General features: G+C 39.5%; 1 protein-coding gene across 3 annotated transcripts in view; it reads right to left on the reverse strand.

The window, feature by feature from the left end:
- Window positions 1-32: 32 nt before the first annotated feature.
- Window positions 33-23,772, reverse strand: part of CCDC192 (coiled-coil domain containing 192) — a 198,013-nt gene continuing 174,273 nt past the window's right edge. For 2 of the 3 annotated variants that reach the window (XR_014309555.1, XM_082723099.1), the window contains one exon: window positions 33-912. Coding sequence is in view for 2 of the 3 variants with exons in the window: in XM_082723099.1 (XP_082579225.1) it covers window positions 635-912 (278 nt within the window). In the remaining variant the exon portion in view is untranslated. The remainder of the gene's footprint in view (window positions 913-23,772) is intronic. The other variant, XM_082723100.1, reaches the window with a different exon arrangement.

The raw sequence follows: 23,772 nt of genomic DNA on the forward strand, positions 1-23,772 counted from the left end.
AGGACACTTTTCCCAAAGGACCACAGTGCTGATTCACCCATTCTTTATTTATTTTTATTGCTTTAATTTTATTTCACTTCTCCGCTCGCTAAGTGCTAATAAGAGACATGCCATAAAGAAATATAGTCTAGAGGATATGAAAAAACAGACCTCATGGCTGTTCACTCTGCTGGCAATGATTCTACTCTTCAGTACCCCCATTTCCCCCAGTTTGAAGCTTGCCTTCTATGACAGTTTTCTGTCCACAGGTGAGCTGCTTATGGATACAGGTATGGTGCCACCTTGCAATGTGATAAGACAAACCTCTGATAAGACAATGATACTATGTTCTTTGACCATCAGTCTAGCTGTATGTTTTTCTTTGTCCCGTGGTTATCTGGGATATCTAAAAACATAGTATTCTGCAAGTGTATAGGTTACCTGATGGCTGATGTCTGAAGGGGAAGTATTCAGGAATTACTCCTGAAGAATCCCCTTTGTTTTGTTTCCTTCCAATACAAAAGCTATGGGATCTATTCAAACCCATCATCTTGAACTTGAGTTTGCTACTGGGGAGACTAGCTGGGTTCTGGACTTTACGCTGGTGACACTTAATAAACATTTATTATTTTCTTACTTGGAATGCTTACATATCTTAATCAGAGACCACGGGGGTGACCCTATTATTAAAGAAAATTGGGGCTTCTCGTAAACATTCTGGAGTGTCCTCAACCTCTTGGAAGGGCTGGGATCCCCGCTCAGCTTCCAGCTGCTGAATTTTCCTTTCCTTTTCCTCTAAAACATCTTCCAGCTGGGTAATCTTCTCAGTCTGAAGGGAAACCTGTGTCGACAACTCCATAATCAGGTTAATTTTTCGATCACTTTCTTCCACAGGCGGGAGACCACCACAGGACTCTTCCCGAGCATTGTCTTCTAGGGCAAAGAAGAAAAAAGAAAGTCTGAGCAGTTTTAATTGGATTTCCCAGAACTCAAAGAGAGGGAAGATGAAAAAGCTTTATTTCTCACGTTCTTAAAAGGGAACACAGATGTTGCGTCATCTGGTCAGATAGACAGAGAATGGAATCTGGATCCGGTGAGGGGAAAGTTTCTGGGTGCTCATGAAAAAAGAACTTGGAAGCCTCCAGAGAGGGAGGAGAATCAGTTTTTGCCAACTCTTTTTGGTACTCATTGAACTTTTAATTAACCATGGGAATGAGCACGCCTTGAAAATCCAATCTATAAACAACAGCCATCCCAAGTTTCACAGTATCCTTTTGCCTAAGAATCTTTCACAAAACTGACTATCGAGTAGAGATATACTTTAAAATTGAATTTTTCACTCAACTCGGAAAACAAAAAAAAGTTGTTAACAACCCAAGTCAGCTTTACAATTGGCAGGGGTGTAATTTGAGGTGATCCAGTATGTGCCATTGAGATTCTTTTTTTGAGGTCTGAAACTTTCAGCATCTCAATAAAAATTACCAGTATCATAACTTCTGACCCTTCAGATAAGGATAAAAGCCTGAGGAGAGAGGGAGAGGGAGGCTCCAATAAGGAGATAAAATTTTGGTGGCTGGCAGTAGGAAACCGGAAAAAAAAGAAAAGAAAAAGAAAAAAAAAAGAAGTCCCAGTAGACCATCAAAAAATGTAGCTGCTAAAAGCAAACCTCATCCTACTGGGGTTTAGTAGGATCACCCTGCTTTACCACTCTCATCCTGGAATTTTCACCATTAAAATCATGTCTCTATGTTACATAAAGTGCAGACATTAGTTTTAAGTAAGGGTTGTCAATTGCTTGGGTGTCATTGTAGGAATAATGGAGCTAATAGCGTATGAATGAATGGTATTGACAGCCGATTACTGTGGTTAAAGGTCCAACATTTACTCAGTCCTCAGTGAACACAAACCCTACAGCTGCACCCTAGGGAAATCTAACTGCAGGTCCAGGAGACAGATGCCTGTTAATATTGTGTGAAGATGGGGCAGCTTTGCTGTGATGGCCCATGCAGGCAGGGAATCACCCACTTCTCAGCAAATAAAACTCATTTTTGTTTGTTTGTTTTCTAATTTCCCCCAGGGGATCCTGGGATGAAAGCTTGAACACTGACGTGCACAGTGGCCAGGATGCTTTGGGCCTCCCAGAAGTGATGAGAAGGAAGATCAGGATGTTCTCTGCTCTTAGCAATTGTGCTTAGTGATGTCTTACATTTTGAGAATCTGGGGGGGAGGTTTTTTGTTCTGAAGATGGGAAATTTTAACACTAATACTGAAGGAGATGGTCGTTTGCCCGCCTTTCTTTGCAAGCTATGAAAAAAATCTCCATATCTCAAAGGAGCATGTAGTTTGTTGTCTGAAATGAGATGTACTGTGAATATGAAATACACATTTGATTTTGAAGGCTTAGTGTGAAAGAAATGTGAACTATCTCATTAGATTTTCATAATTGGCTATGTGTGAAAACAATATTTTGGATCTGTTGTGTAACATAAGATACATTTTAGGACAGTATTCACTCATTTGTTTTTCTTGTTTTAAAAATGTGGCTCCTAGAAAATGGAAAATTTTGTATGTGGCCTGCATTGGTGGCTCTCACTTTTCTGATGGCTGGTCCTGGGCTCGAGTTTCCTTTTGGATAAGCACTTTCTGAAATCCAGGAAGATGGGTTCCTCGTAGGTGTCTCTAGCTAACATGTATGGTTGTTATTTGGGAGGGAGGATTGTTGACTCTCAACCTTTAGCACACAGTTCATTTTTCTGTTACTTCCAAAGGTGGAGGTATGAAAATCTGGGCTTGGGAGAGTGGGTTCTTGTAGGTTGAAGTGCGTTTCCATGGGAGCAGAGAGAAAAGACAGAAAGTGGCAACAAGAGGCAGTGAGAAGATAGAAAGGAAAGGAACAGTGGGCAGGATAGGGAAGGCAGGGCCTTCGTGAAGCTCAGGGATGGAGAAGGGCCTCGGAAGCCTCCCTCCTTGTGTGCCGGCTTGTCCTCTTTCTCCTTGACCCCTTCTTCCGTCTTTTCTTTCTCCAATTTCTCCTCTTTTTTTTCAGGGGGAGTTATTTCCTACCAATTTACACAACTAAAAAAAGGTGCTTAGTGCCATTACAGAAGGCAAACTGGTCAAAAGTGTTTGTTTTTTAAAAGAATGCAGTATAGGTAGAATACTTTGTTCATCTGATTCTAGTGATAAAGGGGTAAAAATGCAGCAGGAGGGCATTACCTAGGAATTGCTGTTACTAGGTCTACATCTGTAGAGTGCCCTCCCAGAGAGAGTAATCGAGAGAGAAGGTAGAGAGAGAATGAGGGAAAGAGAGACTGGGTGTATTGGTTAGTTCAGGCCGCCATAACACAAAACCAAACCGTTGCCAGGGGAGCTTGAACAACAGAGATTTATTTTCTCACAGTTCTGGAGGCTGATAGTTTGAGATCCAGGTGCAAGCATAGATGGGTTCTGGTGAGAACTCCGCCTGGTTTGTGGAGAGCACCCTTCCCACTGGGTCCTCCCGTGGCACAGAGAGAGACCACAAGCTCTCCGATGTTTTCTTCTAAGGTCACTCATCTCATGACCTTACCCTTATAACCTCACTGAAACTTAATCACTCCCAAAGGCACCATCTCCAAATGCTGTTGCACTGGGATTAGGGATTCAATGTATTTCGTTGAGGACACAGTTCAGACAATAGCACAAGTAAAAGACAATTGGAAAAGGAGAGTTAGCACAAGGGCCTTGATTCTCACTGTATTGTTTTCATGTATTAAATGGAAATGCTGATAAGTTAAAGTGCATCTACATACCAGCTTTTTTAGATTCCCCGCTTAAGTGATACCTTATAGTATTTGTCTTTCTCTGTCTGACGTATTTTACCAAGCATAAGGTACTTAACCTGACCTGATCGAAAAAGAGTGGAGTGGTATTTACTAAGAGATGGGGGTTAGGGAGCGAAGAATTGGAGAGGTATTGGTCAAAGTGTACAAATTTCTAGTTATAAATTCTGAGTAATGTGTAACATAATGATGATAATTAAAAATACTGTACTGCAAATTTGTAAGTTGCTGGGAGAATAGATCTTAAATGTTTGCTCCACAAAATAGAAATGGTAATTCTGTGATGGGATGGTATTCTTAGCTAACTTTGTGGTGGGATTGTTTTGCAAAATACACATGCATCTCGTGAATACATGGTGCACTTTAAACTTGCACCAGGTTTTAGGACAATTATAATCTCAATAAAACTGGGGAGAAAACAGAAAAAAAGAAGTACATATGCCAAGAAGGAAATTTCTCATACAGCTATATTTTACAGTCCAATGACCTCTCCACACATACAATGAAAATATTTTTATTCTGTTTCTACGCACATTACAAATCACAGAAACATTTTAAACTCTTCAATGAAGTGGGGAACTCCAGAATAGGGACTCCTATCCTATCTGTAGTGGAAATAGCCCAAGGCCACCCCAGTGATTTGTCCAGACTCCACCACTAATCTCTGCCTGATCTGCTGTTCCCCATTCTTCTGGAGTCAAGGCTCCCTTACCCGGAAGCTCCTGACAGCTCTACTCATCCCCACATCTGAAACACTGGTGGTCCTTCCTAGATTTTCATTAGCAGCTCATATAGTCATGCCAAGGTCACATCTGCCTGAAGCATGGAGGATTCTGTCATCTGACCAGATAATCTCATGAATGGTTAGCCACATTCCCAGGGGCTGAAGAAGACACAGAGACAAGAGAAATTCTCCTGTCACAGGGAAGGAGAAAACCTGATTAGCCATAGTCAGGGTATGACAACCCAATTGCTACCATTGCAGAGGTTTTTACAAGTACATGCTGTTTTTCATGATTTCCCCTCCTTCTGCTTCAATTTAAAATAGGCGTGAAGCAAGAATGAGAATGATGGCTTAGGGTCATGGTGACAAGGAAATGGGAGGTGGCAGTTGTGCAAGGTTAAAAAGGTTTAAAAAGAAGACAGACAACAGGGGCACTCTTTTACTCACAGCTGGGGCAGGCTGGGCTCACTTTTTGATGTAGCCTTGAAAGACAAAAGGCCCAGAAAAAATTGTGCCATTTGCCTTAGACCATTTCCAGCTTCTCATTCTTAATAGCATTAAATCCTTCATGCTCTTAGCAAAGTGCTGTATGTGAGTTACATCAAAAATACCAGTAACTAAAGAGATAATAGCAGAGGTCATTATAGTTCGAGTAGCTTAGAGACTTAGACTCGGCTTAGAATTGGTATTTGGGACCATCTGATCTGACCTGCACATTACACCTGAATATCCCTATTAATTAGGGAATTCCATCTGCAACATCCCTAACTGATGCTTTTTTAAGTGGCTCTCAGGCATGAGTGTCTCTCCTGCCCTTCATAGGTCAACTGCCAGTAGTAATCAATGAATAAAATTTGCCTTTTATCGTTCGTGTGTCTTCACATTGCTAGAGAGATATTTGGTGGTTAGAAAGCTGTGATGGGCAGACTGAAGGAGAGCAGTCCTTTCTCTGCTAGTCAGAGAAAGGGCATATGGTGTAATACTAGGTTCAAAGACCTAAATCACATGGAAACATTGCTTTGTGCATCCGGGAAGTTAGTAGTTTCATGTCCACAGTGATACATTGCTGAAGGGTGACCCAGTGAATGTCTGGGAGGCTTTTTTTTAGATTTTCTAAACACTTGGTTCTAAAAATGGGTGTTTCCCCTTTGGATCCCTTCACTCATGCCACCAATGTAAAAATGTTGAATGAACACAGAAAAGCTAAGAACCAGTGATCTAGTTTCTGCTTCCCATACCTTTCATGATGGGAAGCACACATCTCCCCAGGCAGGTCTCCACAGTCATTTTAAAAATTAATTCATTAGTAATTAGTCACTGGGACCCTGCATGTAGAGAACAAATGAGATGCGCACTTGGCTCCCACATTCACAGTTCCATGCTTGGGCAGGAGAGAGGCGGCGTTGAGTTGGGCCCCAAAGGACATTCAGGGTTTAGCCTAAACAAACATCTGTGCTGCGTACCACCTCATCAGTGTTTACTTTTCTCTCTGCTTTTCAAGCTAATGACCAAGACTGCCAAGTGTTTACTCAATAAGAAAGACTCTTCCCGGTGAGGTGATTAAATACCTTATTTCATCAGAGCCACCCAGGATTACTGTTTGGCCTAAAAGACTATGTCAGCTTCCTCCTCTGTACAAATGCCCATCACTCTGACTCACCTTCATGTGGTTTTGGAAGCTGTATATATTTCTCAGTAACCACAAGGGAGTCCAGTTTCATCTACTGCCATACTTGGACTTGAAAATTGGCTCATCCTTGTAAATAGCGCTCTCTCACTACTTGAACAATAAACAAAACTTCAACAATAACCTTCCTAGTTTTCTGTCCTTCTCTAGACTTTCACAGTTACCCTCCAAGGATAGTACTTTTCTGCTTATTTGGGGGGTTCTTATAGCACAAGTATTTTACTTCTTGAAAGTCAAATTAGGGGACGCCTGGGGGGCTCAGTTGGTTGAGCTGCTGCCTTCAGCTTGGGTCATGATCCCAGGGTCCTGGGATTGAGTCCCACATCAGGCTCCTTGCTCAGCGGGGAGCCTGCTTCTCTCTCTCTGCCTCTGCCTGACGCTCTGCCTGCTTGTGTTCTCTCTCTGACAAATAAATAAGTGAATAAAAAAAAAAAAGATTAGTCTTACTACTTGAAGTTTTCTCTGTTTGCTCCCTTCAGTGTTTTTATTAATACGGAGACCAGGGTCTCTAGTGACAAACGGCCAACTTCAAGGAGTTTTTAGTTACTTTCTATTAATGCTGTGAATGCTTAGAATACATTTGAAGTTGGCATATGTTTGTTGATTTGGAAAGGAGAACAACACTAAAAAAAAAACAGAGTTAATTGGGGCACCTATGTGGCTTAGTTGGTTGGGCATCTGGCTCCTGGTTTCAGCTCGGGTCATAATCCTGGGGTCCTAGGATCGAGTGTCACCTTGGGCTCCAAGCTCAGCAGAAAATCTGCTTGGTGATTCTCTCTCTCCCTCTCCCTCTGTCCCCCACTCCCCTGTGCTCTCTCTCCCTCTCAAATAAATACATATTTTTAAAGAAGAATAGATTTAATTGGCAAATAAGTTTGGTTAGTTAAAAGAACTGAAATGTCATTTGATAGATGCTTATAAATTTTCAATGTGTATTCAAAAACTTCCCACATCTTAGTGATGACCACTGTTTCGATAGGATTTTATACTAACAGAAAAATCTAAGATGCAGTGGTGGACTGGAGCAAATATATATTTTCACCCAGCTGCAGTCCAAGAGCCCCACACCTTAGATCCTGAACACATGTGTTTTAGTAAATGCTTTGGAAGGAACAAAATACTTAGTTTAAAACTACGATGGCAGGGATGCAGGGCTGATGACATGGGAAGTGCTCTGGAGAGTGAGCAAAGAGCTTATAGAGCACTTAATGAAGAAAACACTCGGGAAAAACAAGGACTGAGAGAGAGTATGTAGGAAGCATTTGTTGCTTCAAGTTTTGGGGCCTCCCGCAGATGTTGGGCCCATGCCAGTCCCCAGAACCAGCATGAGGGGTCTGGCTGATGTGGATGCTTTGAGGACTTGTACAGTGTTTGAGGACCAGGTAGGATGAAGAACACTCACCTCCAGCTGTTAGCATTGTTCTTGTGGCTGTAGGATGCTCTCACTGGGAGACATGTTGAAGAAGTAAATGGGTTGAGGGAACTGCAAATCCCTACCCTCCTTCCTTTGTTGACTTAGAGGCATCAATGCACATGATGCCCATGTTTTGTGTTTATTGAAATGGTTAGTTCTCTCTTGCCCAGCACAGGTACTGTAGTTGAAGGATTGCAATAGCTTCATGTCTGCTCCTATTGCTTCTGTGACCTGCCCTTTCAGTTTGGTTTCAGCTCTGTACAAAGAGGTCTCATTCAACTTTATGTTGGTCTTGACAGTCTTTTTTCTAAAATCTTCTGATGATTTTTCATCACATGTAGACTAAAAACTCAGCTTCTAACATACTATGTGATCTGGCCCCCCTTTACCTCACGAACACATGTATTCTTTCTTTCCTTGTTCCTAACAGGCTAGGCATGTTTCTGCCTCAGGGCCTTTACATTTGCTACTTCTTCTGCCTGGATAATTGCAGCTTGGATGCATACATGGCTATTCCCTCAGGTCCTCGGGTCTCTCTTCTCCAAAGTCACCTTCACCCAGTGAAGTCTCCCCAGATGTCTTGCCTACAATTTCAATGCAGTCCCCACTCCTGGACAAGTCAGATTCTTGTTCCCTGCTTTTTTTTTTTTCTAAAATGTTATGTCTGACTATTCATTTTTGTCTTCTTGGTAGTTTCTTTCTACCCCACTAGAATGAAAGCTTCTTGAGGGCAGAAATACTTGACTGTTTTGTTCACTACTATGTCTTCTCTATCTAAAGCAATGCCTGGCATTGTTAAGTGACTAAATGGATGAAAGTTAAGTGCATATATGATCCAAAACCACGGTAGCAATGCACCAGTCTAAAGGTTTCCATTGGTGCATAGTTCCCAGATATCCTCCCCAGGCACATATTTTATTCACAGAAAGCTTTTCACTACTGCATGTCCACATCCTCACATCCCATAAAATAAACTGTCGTGATTGTAGAACATTGTACTTAACACTTGTGAAGTTAAGTTTTTGTTAAATGAAAATGGAAAAGTTAGAATAACTCTCTTCCAGATCTGTGTCTTAGATTCTATGAGCTATAAAAATGGTTCTTCACACTGGCACTTGGGGAGTTTCATCAGTATGGAGAATCCAAAGTCTCACTGCTGAAAGTCTGCTTGAGTGAATCTAGGAGGGTGTCTGGGAATTTATAGTTTTACAGAGTGCCCTAGGTGCTTCTGATGATTGGCCAAGTTTTGGCAGATGAATTTCTGCTGACCTGTACTAAGCATGGGGAGCTAAATTTCTGGCTAAATCCTAAAAGGTAGGCCAGAAATCTTCCAGGCATGCCCCTTCTTGACAAGGCTGCAGTATGCATAGCCGACGAGAAATCACATCTATTATACTCTCAGTGCCTCTCCCTTGTTACCTGACATGGCTCTGCCTGTGAATATTACCACTGACTGAGTGTATCCATGGTCTTCTCCTCCCTCCCTCCACAATTAGCTTAAATCTCCGCAAAAACTTGCCAGATCTAACTTGGCAAGTTAGACCAAGAATCATCTCCAGAATCCCAAGAAAATTATGAGTTTGAAGGTTTGTTTTTGCTTTTGTTTCTGTTTCTCAGTTGGTGGATGGATCCATTTCCTCACAAGCTAGTCTGGAAAGGAAAAGAGGTGTCTCTAAAAAGAGAGATGATGCCTTGAGGGCAAGCACAGTGATTCCCCGGCTTCCAAAGCTGCCACCATCACACAGGGAGCAAGTGAATTCCCTTCAGCAGATCTGAATCCAGGATTTTCTTTCTGGAACTTCCTGAAGCCAATTGATCTGTCCCCAAAAGACTGATAAGGATATTATATTAGAAAGATGTGTGAATACCTTGGTACTAGCTTGGGAGGTGGGAGAGATTTGTGTGGAAGAGCAAATGAGGACATCTCAAAGATGGTGCCACAAAATGAATATAGGCTGGTCCATGATGGGAGAGAGGGGAAAGCAACCAGTGGCCAGACACTAGGTGGGGGCCTAGTGCAGTGCTGCATTCCACCTTCTCTCTTTACCAGGTGAGGGTAGAACAATGTGGGTTAACTTAGTCCTGCTCCCTTTCAGGGACGGGTGTCTTCCTACCCTCTTCAGGGTCTTAGATCTTACCAAATTGTTCTACAGAAAGAGTTCTTCAGCAAGATCGGGAAACAACACAAACACTGTTAGCATCACAATGCACATGAGTTATGCCTAAAGGAAATCAATCTAAGGGGAAGAAATGTTTTTCATTGGAATCTCTTCTACATTTTCCAGTGAGCAGGACCTGAAGTCCCCTCCTATAAATCTGGTTGCATTGAAGAGAAGAGTGGTTCAAGCACAATGACTGATGCCTGGTCAGAGGCCGAAAGGTGAAAATGGACTCTGGTAGGGGAAAAGGAAATTCATAGGAGGGAGATGCATAGGAGACTGAGAAAAGAAGAAAAATAAGAGATAGTAGATGAAGGACTATTTCTATGCTTATTGGCAGTGGAATAAGTATGAACTCAAAGGCAATTAGAGAAATAAAAATAAAGATAATTTTATATTATGTGGACTGCATGTTGTACTAGAGTGTACAACTCTCCTGCTTTTCTTCTTGATTCACAGGGGTTATATGAGGCCAAGTCTATAGAATGAAGAAAAGCAATTTGGTTGTTTGCATTAATTTTCAGTTATTTGTTACAATTTCTGATGTTTCATGGCTTTGAGAACTTATATAATGCTGTAGTAAGAACAGTATTGGCAGTGTTATTCTTTGACAGGGGCAATGAAAATTTTCTTTTTAATGGAGAAAGGTAAGATAAATAATTCCTCATCTTTGTGGATTAGGGATTTGCTTGTATCAACAGGGCAGAAGAATGGGTTTTGTGGAGAAGAGTGCAAGTCATTTTGGTTGAGTTGACTTGACAGTGCTATTAAATGTTCCTGACAACAGGACACTTGGATGTGGTCATTTGGAGTGACATGGCAGCTATATCTCACCACATATGGGTTCTTCTCTTCCTTAAGTCTTATCCTATCCCTCAACTTCTTCCTTTTGCTTAGCTTAGTGATGGTATCACGGAATTTTACCAGCCTCCTGGATTCAGTGCTAGGTCTAGACTCAGTGCTTCTTGGATAAAGATAAGAAATATATGCAGAAGATATAATAAATTGCAAAAAAAAAATACTATTGTAACAAAGACTCTTTTCCTAACCAAACTTTACTTAGGCTCCTCTGAACTCATCTTTCAACCTTGTCTCCAGGTGCCCACTTGCCGAGTGAAGTCTGCTCAATCAATTTTTGAGAATCCCCACCCTTAGAATCTGATCATCCTCCAGATCTGATGAAATTACTTATCCTCTACCCAGGTGACATCTGGTCACCCTGGCTTGCCTCCCCCCTTACTCATACCCCACCAACAAACCACACACACAGCCCCTATTATAAATCCCCACTTTTCCTTGTCATAATGTAAAATAGAGTCACCCTTTCTTTCCTACTGTGTTAGTCTGGACACTAATTGCCATCAGTAGCCCTTAATAAAGTCTTCCTCACTGTTTGCCCGGGTGTCACTATTGCTGTTTTCTTAAAAATAGCAGCTGAAGGATCATACAGAATTTATTCAGATTGTTGATGTATTTCACCCTAGAATCCTAAAAATGATAAAATCAACTGCACCTAGTACTGTCCAAGTTCAGTTTTCACATCATGTAGAACAGTTGTCCAAGTGGTGAACACTCCTTCTTTTGATAATGACATTGCTCAGATTAATTACTGATATTTTTAATTGTGTAAAACATTAAGCAGAGGATGCTCTCCTGGCTCCATCCATTATTTTAAACAAGCTTCTCAGAGTACTTTAGAAATAGAGAGGTAGGGTAGGCAAAATACTGCCCCTTCCCAATGATGTCCACACAGTTATCCGGAATAATGGGCCGCCAAAGATGTCCCCAGACCTCTGAATAGGTTTCTGAAGATGTTACACTGCTGCCTTTGAATATGGAGAAAGGAACCACAAGGCAAGAAAAGTATGTGGCCTGTAGAAGCTGGAAAAGTAAAGAAACAGAATCTACCCTAAAGCTGCCTTGTGGCAACAAGGAACATAGTCTGTTGATGCCTTGATTTTAACGTGGCGACACCTGTTTTAGACTTTTGGTCTTCAGAACTTTGAGATAATAAATCTGTACTGTTTTAACCCACTAAGTTTGTCATAATGTGTTATAGCAGTAATGGGAAGCAAATATAGAAGGGAAAACTAAGGAACATCTAAGTAATGAGGAAAATCTATAGGATTCCCAGAAAGCTCATTTATGTGCAAAGTCGGCAATGGACTTGGATTTCAGCTTAGGTTTCCAGACATCCAGAGAGAACTAGATTCCAGACCCTCCTGCATCCTCTAGAATCTCATGCCTTTGTTATTCTCCATTCCTTATAAGTTTTAATCTTTCCCCTGACTCTAACTCATTAGCATGTAGTCCTCTGATGCCATCTTAAGAAGGAAATAAAACCTGGGGCATGTGAGAGGCTCAGTCCCTTAAGCATCAGCCTTTGGCTTAGGTCACGATCCCAGGGTCCGGGGATTGAGCCCGACAACGGGCTCCATGCTCAGCAGGAAGACTGCTTCTCCCTCTCCTTCTGCCTGCTATTCTGCCTGCTTGTGCTTTCTCTCTCTCTCTCTCTCTCTCTCTCTCTCAAGTAAATAAATGAATAAATAAATCTTTTTTAAAAAAGGAAATAAAACCCTTTTACTACTTAATGCCTCTTCAGTTTTTGCTCTGTAACTGTTCTCCCTTTTACTATCAGATCTCTTGGGAGAGTTGTCTATACTCTGATTCCCTTTCTCCTTGTGAACGTAGCACACTCTAGATTTTGTTTTCCATTACATTATTCAACTTCACCTTGCTGAACTTACTGATGTCACTAAATCCATTGGACTTAACGTTCATCCTGTAGGGCCTCTGAACTTTGGCGGTTGTTGACAGTCTCCCATAAGACACTCTTTCCCTGACTTCTGTAATATGAGACTGTTTTCCTCCAAACTTTCTGACTACTCCTTTGGTCTCATTTTGTAGGCTCTTCCTCAGAGTAATTACTGCATGGAGATCCTTTAAACTCCTGGTCTTAAGCTTTCTTCTTTCTCTCTATAGGTCTTTTCTGTGGCCTGGGTTGCATTCTGTTTGTATGAATGATGCTCCAGTTTCCAGCTCTAGGTGAGACCTGAGCCCTGGACCTGGGACCCCTTCCTTTGAGACCTCTCACGAGCATCTAAGATACAATCCATCCTAAACTGAACTCATTATCTAACCTCTAAAACTGAGGTCCTTTCAGTATTCCCTAGCTGAGTAAAGTGGCATCACCATGCCTCCCCTTGCTAGAGTCAGAAAGCTGAGCATTATTTTAGGTTTCTCCTTTACTTTCATGCTCTTCCATTTCTCTTGTCCCTAAGTGCTGTTGGTTCAAACATCTAAATAACTCTTAACTTTGTCTAGTTGTCTCCATACCTATTAGATCAGGCTATGTATTCCTGTAATACCTTTCAACTTGTAATTCTCATTCAAAAACTAAGTTCTTAATCTCCATGGGGTACTATTTTATCAAGGACTTTCCCAAACTCTATTATTCCTTCCTCAGTTTTAGTCACTTGATGGAACTATAATAGATAGCCATAAGGAACTAACGGTTGGTGGGACCTACTTTTCAGATGACAGAAATGGACTTTATAGTGACACACCTGAGCATTTGGACATTTATTATTAGAATCTCCAAGGTTTAGTTCAGAAGAGACCAAGAGAAATGTGGGTTTCAGAGAAGAAGCCCTGAAGTTCCTTTAAGTACATAAGAGGCAACAGCAGAGTTGAAGTGGGTAGGAGATATCAAATCTCACCCTTGAGAAGAATAGCTCACAAAAACAAGGATTGCTTCTCTGTGCCACCTCCTATACAAGTCTAACTTCATTTTTATTAGCTTTCTTTTACTGTTATGCAATTTGCTATTTGTTTACATTTCACGCTAAGAAGACAACAGTAAGAAATGGACTCTGGGAAGGGTGAATGCCAGGGATGTCTGTGCTAACTGAAATCAGCAGGTTAAATATGTTCTGTTCTTGACAACAGCCTATGGAACATGGTTCTTTCGATTCCTCCTCCCAGTGGAATGACATTCCAATTTTATCAGATTTATTTTATTTTTTTGAAATTTCAAGATGTAATTTCTTCTTAAAATTTCAAAAGATAATTCAGAAGTGATGGAGAAATTCCTCATGAAGGAATTCAAACAAGCTTTTCTTTATTTAGTAAATCTGATATTTGGTACAAATGTTAATTTTCATTGATGTTTTCCCCATTGATTAACCTCCTTTATCATGTAATTTATATGCCTTCAGAACATTATCAAAGCTAATGTCAAAGGAGTTATTTTCAGGTTGGGCTTAAATTGAAGACACCATAGAGAAACACAAAAATGTATCTAGGAGACTACTGAAATTCTTAGAAATTTGCTTCTCATACTGGAAAATTTTGTGGTATTCTTTGGATGCATATTTGTATTTGAAAAATAATATTTGTAAGTTTTAGAGCTATCAAAGAACTCCCACAACTATAATTTCACTTCTTCCTCTTTCTATGCAACTCCCCTCCATATTTGTAAGATAGGAGGAAAGAGAAAGAGGAAGTGGGAAAAGAAATAAACATTTCCACAGCACCTATTGGGTTACTTTACTAAGAACTAGTTCAGTTTTTTCTGAATTAAAAAATGCTAACATAATAGGAATCTTAGGAACTGGCAGCTAGATTACCATTAAGACTTGTGGGCATTTGTTCTGGCTACTTTCCAAGATGACCCTCCCAGTGTCTTCTGGTTTGAACCACCTGGATAAACAAAAGCTTAGAGACACTTTAATCTTCAGCAGGATAAGTTCTCATTTTGTTTCTGGCTTAAGGTACATCATTTAATTATTATTTAAATTAGTTAAATTTCATCTGCCTTATAAATGAATTGGTTACCTCTTTTCTTCACATTACTTAAACTGAACGTTTAAGTAATGATAATGATAAAGTATACCTAAAATTGTGAAAGTATCTGCTACATTTTTAAGACTCAGATTGGGTTTAATCAATTAAGATTATTTTTGCTTGGAGACAGCCTCAAAGAATTAATATTGTCTATGAATACAGGTGGTACTCAAGGTCTGATGGCTCAACTTAATGATTTTTCAGTTTTATGATGGTTTAAAAGTGATATACATTCAGTAGAAACCATACTTCAGATTCTGAGTTTTGATCTTTTTCAGGGCTAGTGATATAAGGTATGATACTCTGTCTTGATGTTGGGTAAGTGGCAATGAGTCTCAGTCCCCATCAGCCACATGATCTTGGGAATAAGTAATTGATATACTTGCAAACCTTCTTTACCCATACAGCCATTCTGTTTTGTAATTTCAGTACAGTGTTCAATCTGTTACATGAGATAATTCCACACTTTATTATAAAGTAGTCCTTGTGTTAGATGATGTTTCCTAGTTGTAGGCTAGTGTGTTCTGAGCACATTTATACCTATCTAGGCTAAACTACTATGGCTGTTCTGTAGGTTAGGTATATTAGACACATTCCTGATTAACAGTGTTTTTAATTTACTATGGGTTTATCAGAACATAATCTCATTATAAGTCAAGGAAGATCTGTACATTAGTCAGATTTTCAACTCCAAATAAGAGAACATGTGGCTATTGCCAGCATAGACAATGGGAAGTTTATTATTGCACCTAAGGTGAAGTCTGGGGAATTCCAGGGACAGCTCATTTTGTGACTCAAGGAAGCCAGGTTGGATTCCCTTATTTCTCTCTCCTATTTGCAAAGTGGTTATATTCTTCACAGAATGCTATCTAAATGTTGGAAGAGAAAAGAAAGTCTTGTCTCCACCCAGCCTTTTTTAAGAAAGTTTTTAAATTAAAAAGCACTTTTTATTATGTTTAGTTAACCACCATACAGTGCATCTTTAGTTCTCAGTGTAGTGTTCAATGACTCAATAGCAGGATATAACACCCAGTGCTCATCACAACACATGCCCTCTTTAATACCCATCACCCAGCTACCCCATCTCTCCACCCCACTCCCCTCTAAAATCTTCAGTTTGTTTCCCAGAGTCCATAGTCTCTCATGGGTTGTCTCCCTCTCGATTCTCCTCCCTTCGGTTTTCCCTTCTTTCTCCTATGGTCTCTTGTGCTACTCATTATGTTCCACATATTAGTGAAACCATATGGTAATTGGTTATTACCATATTACCATATGGTAATCTCTGCTTGACTTATTTCACTTAGCATAATCCCCTCCAGTTCCATCCATGTCTGTGCAAAGAGTGGGTATTCCTCCTTTCTGATGGCTGAGTAATATTCCATTGCATATATATATACCACATCTTCTTTATCCATTCATCTGTTGAAGGGCATCTCAGCTCCTTCCACAGTTTGGCTGTGGTGGACATTGCTGCTGTGAACATAGGGGTGCATGTGCCCCTTCTTTACACTATGTCTATATCTTTGGGGTAAATATCTAGTAGTGTAATTGCTGGGTCATAGGGTAGCTCTTTTTTTAAAGTTTTTGAGGAACCCCCATACTGTTTTCCAAAATGGCTGTACCAACTTTCATTCCCACCAACAGCATAAGAGGGTTTCCCTTTCTCCACATCCCTGCCAACATTTGTTGTTTCCTGCTTTGTTAATTTTTGCCATTCTAACTGGTGTAAGGTGGTTTCTCATTGTGGTTTTATTTGAAATTTTTTGATGGCTACTGATGTTGAACATTTTTTAATGTGTCTGTTAGCTATATGTCTTCTTTGGAGAGTGTCTATTCATGTCTTCTGCCTATTTTTTTGACTGGATTATTTGGGTTTGGGGTGTTGAGTTTGAGAAGTTCTTTATTGATCTTGGACATCAGCTCTTTATCTATACTTTAATTTGCAAATATCTTCTCCCATCCTGTGGGTTGCCTCTTAGTTTTGTTGACTATTTCCTTGCTGTGCAGAGATTTTTATCTTGATGAAGTCCCAAAAGTTCATTTTTGTTTTTATTTCCCTTGCTTTTGGAGATGTGTCTTGAAAGAAGATGCTATGGCTGATGTCGAAGAGGTTACTATCTATGTTCTCCTCTAGGATTTTTTTTTTAAAGATTTTATCTATTTATTTGACAGAGAGAGATCACAAGTAGGCAGAGAGGCAGGCAGAAAGAGAGGAAGGGAAGCAGGCTCCCTGCTGAGCAGAGAGCCTGATGCAGGACTCGATCCCAGGACCCTGAGATCATGACCTGAGCCGAAGGCAGTGGCTTAACACACTGAGCCACCTAGGAGCCCCTCTCCTCTAGGATTTTGATGACTAGGATTTTGATGAATTCCTGTCTCACACTGACGTCTTTCATCCATTTTGAGTTTATCTTTGTGTATGGTGTAAGAGAATGGCCCAGTTTCATTCTTGTGTATGTAGCTGTTCAATTTTCCCAGCATCATTTATTAAAGAGACTGTCTTTTTTCCATTGGTATTTTCCCCTAATTTATCAAAGATTAGTTGACCATGTAGTTGAGAGTCCATATCTGGGGCCCTATTCTGTTCCATTTAACTATGTGTCTGTTTTTGTGCCAATACCATGGTGTTTTGGTGGTTACAACTTTATAATATAGCTTGAAGTCAGGCAATGTGATGCTCCCAGCATTGTTTTCCTTTTTCGATGTTCCTTTGGCAATTTGGGGTTGTTTCTGGTTCCATACAAATTTTAGGATTGTTCCGGCTCTTTGAAAAATGCCAATGGCATTTTTTTTAAAAGATTTTATCTTTATTTCACAGAGAGAGATCACAAGTAGGCAGAGAGGCAGGCAGAGAGAGAGGAAGAGGGGGAAGCAGGCTCCCCGCTGAGCAGGGAGCCCGATGTGGGGCTTGATCCCAGAACCCTGGGATCATGAACCGAGCCGAAGGCAGAGGCTTAACCCACTGAGCCACCCAGGTGCCCCTGCCAATGGCATTTTAATAGAGATGGCATTAAAGTGTAGATTGCTCTAGGCAGTGTAGACATTTTTTTAAAAATTTTATTTATTTACTTATTTGACAGAAAGAGAGATCACAAGTAGGCAGAGAGGCAGGCAGAGGGGGAGGGGAAGCAGGCTCCCCGCTGAGCAGAGAGCCTGATGCTGGGCTCTATCCCAGGACCCTGAGATCATGACCTGAGCCGAAGGCAGAGGCTTAACTCACTGAGCCACCTAGGCGCCCCCAGTGTAGAAATTTTAATGTTTATTCTTCCAGTCCATTAGCATGGAATGTTTTCCATCTTTTAGTGTCTTCCTCAATTTCTTTTATAAGTGTTCTGTAGTTTCTAGAGTATAGATCCTTTACCTCTTTGGTTAGGCTTACTCCTAGGTATCTTATGGGTTTTGGTGCTATTGTAAATTGAATCAGTTCCTTAATTTCTCTTTCTACAATTACATTGTTAACATATAGAAAAGGAATGGATTTCTGTGCCTGCCTTTTTTTTTTTTTTTAAGATTTTTGGTTTATTTTTGATAGAGAGTGAGCACATGTGGAGGAGTGGCTGAGGGAAAGGGAGAAGCAGACTCCCCGCTGAGCAGGGAGCCCAACATGGGGTTCAATTCCAGGACCCTGGGACATGACCTGAGCTGAAGACAGATGCTTAACCAACTAAGCCATCCAGGTGCCCCTTCCCTTTTTATGAGTTAAATACTCCATGATGCACTCAGAATTTACCTTTTTTATTTTTGTCCATAGTTATATCATATTCCTAAAGAAGCCCTTGACAAAGAAACAGAATCACTATGATTGATTAAGATTAATAAATATTAATGTTTTGGGGTAGGTTGGAGGGTCCCTGAAACACATTATCTACCCTAATGATGAATAAAGTTGGAATTGTGTTAAGAAGGATGAAGAATAGTGTCTTTTATGTAGGTGACAAATAGCATCGGCTGCAGTGAACAAAATTTTTTAATTAAAAATGCCAGTAGAGGCGCCTGACTGGCTCGATTGGTAGAGCATGCGACTGGTGATCTCAGGGTCACCAGTTCAAGCCCCACACTGGGTTTAGAGCTTGCCAAAAAAACCAAAACAACAACAACAACAAAAAAACCCAAAAAAGCCAATAATAGTATATCATTCAGTAATATTTGTGCTGCAATAAAGCTGAAAACCCAACTCTAACTGGTTTAAGTAATAAAGAGAAAGGTTAACTCTAGAGGTAAAGGCTAGTTTCAGGCAAGAATTGAACTAGTAGTCCCAGTAACTGGAGACCCCAGTAACTGAAGATCATTTGGTCTTTCTGTTCTTCACAAGGTGAGCTTCTCCCTAAGCCTAGCTCTATTCTGGTACCCAGACAACTGCCAGGGTCTTCCTGGGAAGACTCTCCTTTCTATCTAGGGTTTCTACCTTATTTACTATGGAAAAACAGGAGACTTTTCTATCCCTTAATCTTCAACAAATATCCATCATGTTCCATTGGCTTATATTAGGTTATAAGCTCATTCCTGAATCAGTGCATGGGCTGTGCAACTGATGTTTAAGCTTATAACATTGTAATATATTTAAAGCAATGCTATTTATAACCGTAATTTTCTGACAGAAGTGGAAAAAAAATCAGGAAGACAAAATGAATGAGTGAATGAATGACTGAATGATGAATAAAGACCTCTCTCGGGGCACCTGGGTGGCTCAATGGGTTAAAGCCTCTGCCTTCAGCTCAGGTCATGATCCCAGGGTCCTGGGATTGAGCCCTACATTGGGCTCTCTGCTTGGCGGGGAGCCTGCTTCCCTTCTTCTCTCTCTGCCTGCCTCTCTGCCTACTTGTGATCTCTCTGTCAAATAAATAAATAAATAATCTTAAAAAAAAATTTTAAAACCTCTCTCAATTATTATGAGTAGCCATTTCCCTAGCAAGAGTCTCAATAAATTGAATAATTGTTGCCTGGAAGATAGCTAAAACCAAGCAATTCATAAACATCAAATTTATAGGAAACATCTAGTGAAAGCCACATGAGCCTCAAAATCTTAGCAGAAAAAGAAGCTGGTCGTTTTGGATGCAGTTGTTGATTTTGAAAAAGATGAAGTTATTCATTTGACATTTTGATATTGAGGAAATTGAATTAATTATTTCTTGGCTAAAGAACACACACAGAATTCAATTCGTTTAAGTTTAAATTTGCCTTTGATATTCGTTTATCATTTGAAGAGACTTTTTAAATCTAAATAAATGAGAAGTGTTTTTAGTAGCATGGACTATTTAGTGTGCAAAGATGTTTAATGTCAGAAACGTCAACATTTCTAAAGTGACAACTATACACACCATGAAGTAAAACATATATGTGTGTGTATATATATATATATATATTACACATATATGTATACATATATACAGTATATATACACATATATACACAGGTATATAAATATATATGTATAAATATAAAAATAAATGTACATATATAAATATATATAAACATATACATATTTATGCACTCTAAAATATACCCTTGGACAAATTAATAGTGTCTAAGAGCCAGAGAGTGAACTACATAGTTCAGTATAGGGAGAGAAAGTAGCTCTCAACAGATGCAAGGGGAGGGTTCACAGCCTACACTTATGGATTGCCACTGCAATAATTACTTCAACTCGTGGACAAATCAGCTCCTCTGTGCATGGGTCTCTTCATTTATAAAACAAAGATGTTAATATTTTTTTTTTTGACTGCTGAGTACTATGATTGTATTAAAAATGTTGAAGTTCCAGGCATACATTCTAAACTATTTTCCAGTAACACAATGTGTTTGTTGGTTTATCTCTTGGCATTTAAGCTCCTTATGCTTGGTATAACAACCCATGCTATGTACTTATTGCCTATAGTGGATACATGTTAAGTGCCAGATTCTTGTTGAATTAAATGGAAAGCAATGAAGCAATGACAGTGATTATGACCTTGTCTTCTTTAATAGATGGAACAGTAGGAGTGAATACCTTATTTAGAATTCCTCTAATGTCACTATGACCCCCCAAACTGCTTGTCAGTCTTTTCTTATAGGAAAACAGCCAAAGGACAGAAGTTGGACAGAAATAATACTTCTTTAGCTTTTTAATCCCCTGGAAATTAGGACCCTTATTGATGATAAACCACAAAGTTATATATTTGCCTAAGAGCATGAATCTCTCACGTGTGGAAAATAAGAATGCTGCCAAGTAAGAATTTCAATTAAAATTTTAAAAAACACTTTTAAAATTTGTTCTATAGAATTACTACTATAATATATAGTTTGAAAAGCCAGTAGGGCACATAAATCCTTAGATTAACATCTCTCTGCAAGGGTGACATAGAGATGCAGGTGTGTATATCTGTCTGTGTGTAAACAAGTGTCTGTGTGGTTGAAAAATATCCAGAGAGGAAGTAGATAATGTGACACAAGAAGTAAGAGAGGGTAAGTGGCTACAACCCAATGGGGATCCTTAATCTGGACTTAACCCCCTTAATGTTGTACTCTTTATTGGAATAGCTGATCCTGCCCCTGTAGTATAAGATGGATAGAAGTACAGAGAGACAGAGAGAGAGAGAGAGAGAGAGAGAGCGCTAGAGAAAGAGACCGAAGGGAAAGAAGGAGAATGAGATCTAGCAAGGCACCGTAGTTGAGGGGAAAAGCTACAAGACTGAGTAGTCATTGGGCAAATTTTGCAGAGAATGCTTTGGAAAAGAGTAATTCCTTTTTTTTTTTTTTAATTTTTTAAAATTTAATTTTGTGTGTGTGTTCCATAATTCATTGTTTATGCACCACACCCAGTGCTCCATGTAATATGTGCCCTCCTTAATACCCACCACCAGGCTCATCCAATCCCCTAGCCCCCTCCCCTCCAAAACCCTCAATTCCTTTCTCAGAATGATTCTTTAAAGTCTTGGCACTGTATTAGGTAGTAACAAAGTAGAATTTGCTATAAAATCCCAGTGACAAAGACTCTGTCTCAAGGAAGAACTCTGTAAAACTGCAGATAGAGAAGCTAAGAATTCTATGCTTTGTGTATAGTATGAGAAAGTGGCGCTACCAGTCTGAAACTGGGACAGTGCAAGGGATTGGAAAGAAGAGTGGATCTTGCGGATCAATGGTAATGATGCAAAGTATGGACAGAAGCAGGAAGTAGTTGTTTCCTTATCCACAAATTCCTTAATGAATAGGATTGGAAATTAACATAAGAACTACATACTTTGCTCAAGGTAACTTTAGAAAACTGTGTAGAGTGTGTTCCATTGTATGGCTTTAGGCCTTCCCAACCTTTCATCTTTACAACATTCTGAGTCAAAGAACCCTTTAGATAGTATTAGAGATAGTCATGGGAACCAGGTGGAAGCATGTGACTATAGCAATCAAGCATCTGGAGTGGTAAGACTGGATAGGCAGCATCATTTTCCAAGTGCTGGTTGAATAAGTCCTGATCCTATCTGGATGTGTCACACATTCCATGTGCATATGTACATTATATATGTATATATGTATAAGCATGGCTAGGAGTTGGAAGAGAATAGTACAGTCATAGTCAACCAAATGCAAAGTTCTTAAACACCCTTCTATCAAGGCTATACTTTTATACAAAAACAGATTAACATATAAGTTTGATTTCATACAAAATTCTAATGGATTAACATCAATTAAAGAGAAGTCTAAACAAATGGAATACTACAAATGAGCATTTCTGAATGGGACTTACTTGTTTTGGAAATGTGGATACATTCATTCATCCCACAAAGTGCCCATTATACACATACCTCTTAGTTAGATCTTAAGGATAAAACAGTGACTAGAAACTAGTCTACCCTGAAAGGGAAAATAGAATTGCTCAGTTCTTCTTCTGTTAGTCATAATAATCGTGTTTGTGTCAGCACTCTCTTAATTGTCCCAGTTGCAAGACAAAGAATTGCAAATGTTCTCCAATACCAAACACACGCCGTGATGAAAGCAAGCATCCTAAGAAGTATTGAAGTAACTGTATGTGTACTATATGTGCCTTAGTTTCCTATAGTCAAGAGGAATGTGAGTAGAATGATATATAAGAACTGTTCTCTTTCTGTAGAACTTAACACTAGAGTATTAAGATTTATAGAAAAGAGAAATCTGTGTTCAAACTAGGGCCCTTCCAATCACCTTGCTGTGTGAACATGACAGAATTACTAAGTCTGTGCTTCAGTTTCTTCATCTGTAACTAGGTCTATCAATACATCAGTATTGTACCTCATAGAACTGTAAGAGACTTAGGTTGGTTAATTCATGTCAAGCTCTTAGGATAATGCCTGTCACATAATATTTGCTAAAGAAATGCTAACTGTATTATTGTTATTGTCTACCTACGTTTTCTAAGCATATTCCCTGAATTAAAGTTTCCCATCTTTCTATAAATTGATAGATGAAAATAGATGTTTCCATCTAGTAGAATGCTCAGATAGAAGTTTCCGTTTGTATAGGTTCACAATCCTGTAGCTCTATTTCCGAAATCCTAAAAGTTCTGGAAAAAGAAAGTTTTTCATAGCTCATCTGGTGGCAAAATCTGACCTGACCTGATCTGAATTCATTTGGCAGCAGAATCTGATTTGAGCTGTTGGGAAGCTATTTATAGCATTATATAACCCATTCAGTGTAAATATTATATGAATATATTTGATTATGGAATATTGTCCCTATAGGGAGTACCTTTCAAATTTGAAAAATTCAACCTTCTGAAGCATATTTGATAAGAGATTGTAGAGCTATACTAGTCAGGATAGACAGTATAGAAGAAATTTCCATCTGTGGTTCTGCAAGGCAAGATTTATTAAGCAAGGATGTGAGTTTCTCCAATTATAAACATCCTGAACCAATCAGCTCTCTAGATCCAAAAAATGTGAAACTTGTTTCCTCCATGACATTCATTATCACTAAATCAGTCTTCCCTCCTACTTGTTCTTCCTGCTGTAATTTCCAAGGGGCAGTTATTTTGGTTTGGGAACATATATTAAATTATAATAATTCTACCCCCTCCACTTATTGTATGGTCTTACCTTCTCCAATCTCTCTCCACATTCATACAAACACATCATAAAGTACAGGTTAAAACAGATTGAAACTGTTGTCCAATCACTATGTTGTACACCTGAAACTAA

Source organism: Mustela nivalis (genome assembly GCF_964662115.1).
Source record: "Mustela nivalis genome assembly, chromosome: 3".
Taxonomy (NCBI): Eukaryota; Metazoa; Chordata; class Mammalia; order Carnivora; family Mustelidae; genus Mustela; species Mustela nivalis.